Source organism: Anoplopoma fimbria, unplaced genomic scaffold (genome assembly GCF_027596085.1).
Source record: "Anoplopoma fimbria isolate UVic2021 breed Golden Eagle Sablefish unplaced genomic scaffold, Afim_UVic_2022 Un_contig_8037_pilon_pilon, whole genome shotgun sequence".
NCBI classification, from domain to species: domain Eukaryota; kingdom Metazoa; phylum Chordata; class Actinopteri; order Perciformes; family Anoplopomatidae; genus Anoplopoma; species Anoplopoma fimbria.
In genome coordinates, this window is record NW_026552880.1 from 2,863 (window position 1) to 7,540 (window position 4,678).

General features: G+C 45.4%; 1 protein-coding gene across 1 annotated transcript; it reads left to right on the forward strand.

Moving 5' to 3' along the window:
- Window positions 1-2,025: 2,025 nt before the first annotated feature.
- On the forward strand, window positions 2,026-2,791 carry LOC129116235 (E3 SUMO-protein ligase ZBED1-like). The gene is made up of 2 exons (XM_054627236.1): window positions 2,026-2,133; window positions 2,402-2,791. Exons 1-2 carry the CDS (start codon window positions 2,026-2,028, stop codon window positions 2,789-2,791), a joined length of 498 nt encoding a protein of 165 aa, XP_054483211.1.
- Window positions 2,792-4,678: the final 1,887 nt, after the last annotated feature.

The window sequence follows — 4,678 nt, forward strand, 5'->3', positions numbered from 1 at the left end:
GCCTTCTTGGAAACCTATGGCCTCAACATCAACAACATGGTGGGAATCGCCACGGATGGAGCCAGTGTTATGGTGGGGAAACACCACTCGGGTGTTCACTCTGCTGAAGGAATTGCTGCCCGACCTGAAGTTGATTAGATGCGTGTGCCATTCCCTGGATATTGTAGCGAAGAAGGCCATGGATCACTTGCCAAGCAATGTCGACTTCATGATAAGGGAAACCTTCAACTGGTTCAGTCACTCAGCCAAGCGCCAATCAGAATACAAACTTCTGTTTGAAACACTCAATGATGGACTGTGCCCACTGAAACTACTCTCACCATGCACTACCCGTTGGTTAGGTGTAGCGGATTCCATCGACAGAGTTTTACAACAGAAGGATGCGCTGAAGCTGCACTTTGGTGTCGCTGCTGGTGCTGAACACTGCTACACAGCCAGACTTCTCAGCGAAATGTACAGCGACCAAGCAAACGTGCTTTACATGCAATTCCTCCGTCCTATCCTGGGGGATATAAAAGCCGTCAACAAGATCTTTCAGCTGGAGACGGGGACTCACTGGGCGTCTTTTCGTGATCTTGAGAGACTTTACTTGTCCACGCTGAAAGAGTCGCCCAAGCCCAGTGTGTTCAGAATGAACAGCGACTGTCAACTTAAAGATCTCGACTTGGCAGCAAGCAGCGTATACCTCTCGGCCGAAGATGCTGACTTGGGCACCACGCCCAGGAAGAGCTCAGAGCGTGCTCATTGGCCCCCGGGGTTTAAACAAACCATCTCTGCGCGGTGCTTTGCGTCTTCATCAGAGAACTGCTGGTGTGCAGATCAATCGCGCCTTGCCGACTCGGGCTCGATATGCTGCGTAAGATGGAGCTGCTCTCCCCCAAGTCAGTCATTTCCACCATGGACAGACCAAGGGTGAGGGAGTTACTAATGGAGTTTTTTAGGTGCTCCATTGACACCTTAGACAGCCAGTGGAGAAACGTCTCATCCGCTGGTTTCTATGGTGATCAGCCCATCGACGTGTTCTGGATGCAGGTCGAAGCGTTCAAAGACGCAGGAGGAAATGCGTGTTTTAAAGACCTCGCATTGGGTGCCATCCGCCTGCTGTCCTTGCCCATCTCGAATGCGCACGTGGAGAGAGCGTTCTCTCAAGTTGCGCTCCTGAAAGACAGCACGCGAAATCGAATGGGACTCTCCCTCCTGTCCAGTCTGATGGAAGTGCGCGCCGGCCTGTCCAGGAATGGATGGACGTCTGCTACATTCAGACCTCCCAAGCAGTTGTTGGAGAGGCTTAATTATTCAATGTATGAGTAGGCCTAACAGCTGATGCTTAACACGCTGTTTTATATCTTGAATGCTGGTTATCCTGTACTAGTTCTGTTCGTTAATTAGGCCTAGTTCATTTATTCATTCATAAGGGGCATTGTGCGTATCAGGGGAGAATACCCGCAGTTAAAAAAAGGACTTCCACACTGATATGAGAAAAATAATAATTTGTAACACTATGAATGATACGTGTCATGTGATTAATGAATTCTTTTGTTTCAGAATTTAAGTATTACTCAAATATTAAATGTTTTCATGTGAAATACGGTGTTGGGCGTGTTTTTTGCAAAAGTGGGCTGGTTTTGGAACGGATTGGGCGGAAATCGCTCTACCTAATCTGGCAACACTGCTCAAGCTGTCACTGCAGGGGAAGGACGTGGCTCTTACCACGGACGGGTGGACCTCATTATCGACGGCATCATATGTCACAGCCACGGCCCACTGGATCAACGAAGACTGGGAGATCTTAAACAGCGTGCTCCAAACCAAAGAGCTGAAGGTCAGCCACACTGCAGAGAATGTGGGCCAATGTCTTGCAGAGATCCTGTGTGTTTATGGCCTGAAGGAGTCTGTAATTTGTGTCACCACTGACAATGCCACCAATTACATAAACGCGGTTGAAAAACATCTGGAAATGGTTAATATACCATGTGTGGCACACACAATCAACCTGGCTGTACGCGCTGGAACAGCACGTACGATATGGTTTGCAGAGCATCAGCGCAGCAAGCGGCCGTGTCTGCCGTCATCTTTGATAAGAAGCTGTCTCGAATGGAGCTGTCGATGAGCGAATGGTCCATAATGGAGAAGGTGAGCTTCTTAAATAGTAGGCCTACTGCCTATCGTGAATGCAAAGCTGTTGTAATAAGCATACAGTGTGTCCAAACATGTATGGATTATAATCAATATAATAACATATAATATTATAATAGGCCTATAATATTATAATAATTATAATCACCTATATTTTATTTAGGCTACTTTTATAGGCCTAGGTCTATTTTATTTACCTTATATATATATATATATATATATTGTGACGCCAATGGCCTATGTTTTATTTACTTGTTCATTGCAGGTGCAAGAGATCCTGAAACCATTCAAAGTGGCGACGGAAGCGCTGTCTACGGATGCCTATCCAACAGCGTCGGCTGTCTTGCCAATCATTCATGTTCTGCTTGCACAGCTCAAGCGAACGCCAAGCGAAGAAGAACCGCCAGCGCTGCTTGAGATGAAGGCAAAAATAGCGACGGATCTCAAGAAGCGATATGGCGAGGAAAGGGTCGCACGTAGGCTTTTGAACAAGGCCAGTTATCTGGATCCTCGTTTCCACCAACTCCGTCATTTGGAAGAGGACCAGAAACGGCAGGTGCATCTGGCAGTTTTGGAGGAGATGAAGGCAAATGTGGGAGGAGGAGGGATGAGGCTCCCGAAAGACCACGCGAGCAGCAACCCAAATCTGCGTTGACGGCCATGGAGAGTCTCTTCGGAGGCGTGTGCGACACCCGCCCAAACCAGGAGCAGGACATCAGTCTGCTGCTCCAAAAAGAGATGTCCATGTATGAGCAGGAATCCCCATACCCCTCAAGAAAATCCACTCATGTGGTGGAAAACGTCGGGCGGCAGATACCCTCACATTGCCCAGATGGCAAAAAAATACCTCTCTATCCCCGGTTCTTCAGTGCGCTCGGAGCGCGTCTTTTCCTCCGCTGGCAACATTGTAAACAAAAAGAGATCAGCCTTGGCACCCTCCAACGTAGACTATCTGGTCTTTTTGGCGAATAACTTGTGAGCGCGACGGTGGCAATGCACTAATATGACAGAGTAAATTGCAGTCATTTGTTTTGTTTGTTTTTTCGCTGTTTTTTGTTTTAAGAATGTTAGAAGCCAGCTTGTTTTCGTTTAAGTGCTTCAATTTTAAGGACGTGTTTGTAAAAGTTTGTGATTTTTTAAATTGTAGGATATTATTACTATTACTATATGTTCACTTGCTCGGAGCGCTCCTTGTCGTTAAAAAAAATATTGCGCAGAGTTTAGGTGGGAGAACGGGACATTGATTGTTGTTAACTTCTTTGTTAAGCACTATTTTGTTAACGTTGTAAATGTGTTTAAATAAATTATCAATGATGTAGGCCTATCTTTGGGTTGTTTTGTCCCGGGTTCGAATTAGGCTATAACTTATAACACCAAGCAAGCCGCTCTCGCTGTGTAGGGCACATTGTGGACTGAGCATGCAAGCCAATTTCATTACTGCATAGGGTGGGTTAGGTGCAAGTAGGCTATATCTGGAATTCCCCAAACCGATTTATTTGGTTTCTGCGGGGGGAAAAAAAATCCTGCGACACACTTAGCAAACAATAAGGCAGTGAGCGCAGTTGTCCATCTTAGTTAAATTGTCTCACATTCAAAAAGCCCTTTCCCACTCCGCAGATGACGGAAGCAGTGCTGCTTGCGATGATCGTTCTTATAGCCTAATGTTTTTTTTTTCATTGAGAATAACCCAGCAGTTTAGCCACGGTTGCACTACATTACAAAATCTTATAGCCTACGTTCATCATTTTGTTCCTGGCGATTTCAATTGGTTGTCTGTGCAAGACAACAGACATGGACATTTATTCTTTCTTATTCACAACTGTTCTGAGCTGGACTTACACAGGCTATGCCATTCAATAAGCATCCGAAGTAGAGCTCAGGAGCTAGTAGTCTGGCTGGTGAAAGCTGCTATAACGCAATGTTCTCGGCAAAGTCCGAGACAGCTTTTTTTCATGAATCCGAACGGTGCGTAGTGCTGGCCCTTTCGCTGGCATGGTGGAAGACGTAGGCGACATGCATTTTTTTTCTTTATCGATTTTAATAGGCCTTCTCGATAAATGGTAAGCAAAGCAAGGAACGTTACCACTAGCATACTTTGTAACATTCAGAAGCGGGCGTCTTCTTCAGATTACTATAGTTTGCGCGCTTGCAGGTGTGGTGGTGAAATGCAAGCGATACAAAGTTGTGGCTTTTCATGATTAGGCCTCCACGTTACTGGGCTGTTTATAGGATATATATATATCCCACTAATTTGAACCATGGTTTTGTCGCATTATTGACATATTGACGGCTTTGCGTAAAATAGGCAACCAGATATTCGAATAGTTCGAATTCGTGATTTTTTCCAAACGAACATTCGAATGTCATTTTTGAGCAATTTTGACAGCCCTACTTTCTACCCAGCTGTCCAATCATTACATTACATTACATTTACATTACAGTCATTTAGCAGACGCTTTTATCCAAAGCGACTTACAGGAAGTGTATTCAACACAGGTATTCAAGAGAACTACTAGTCACCAGAAGTGCATCTCCTTTCTTA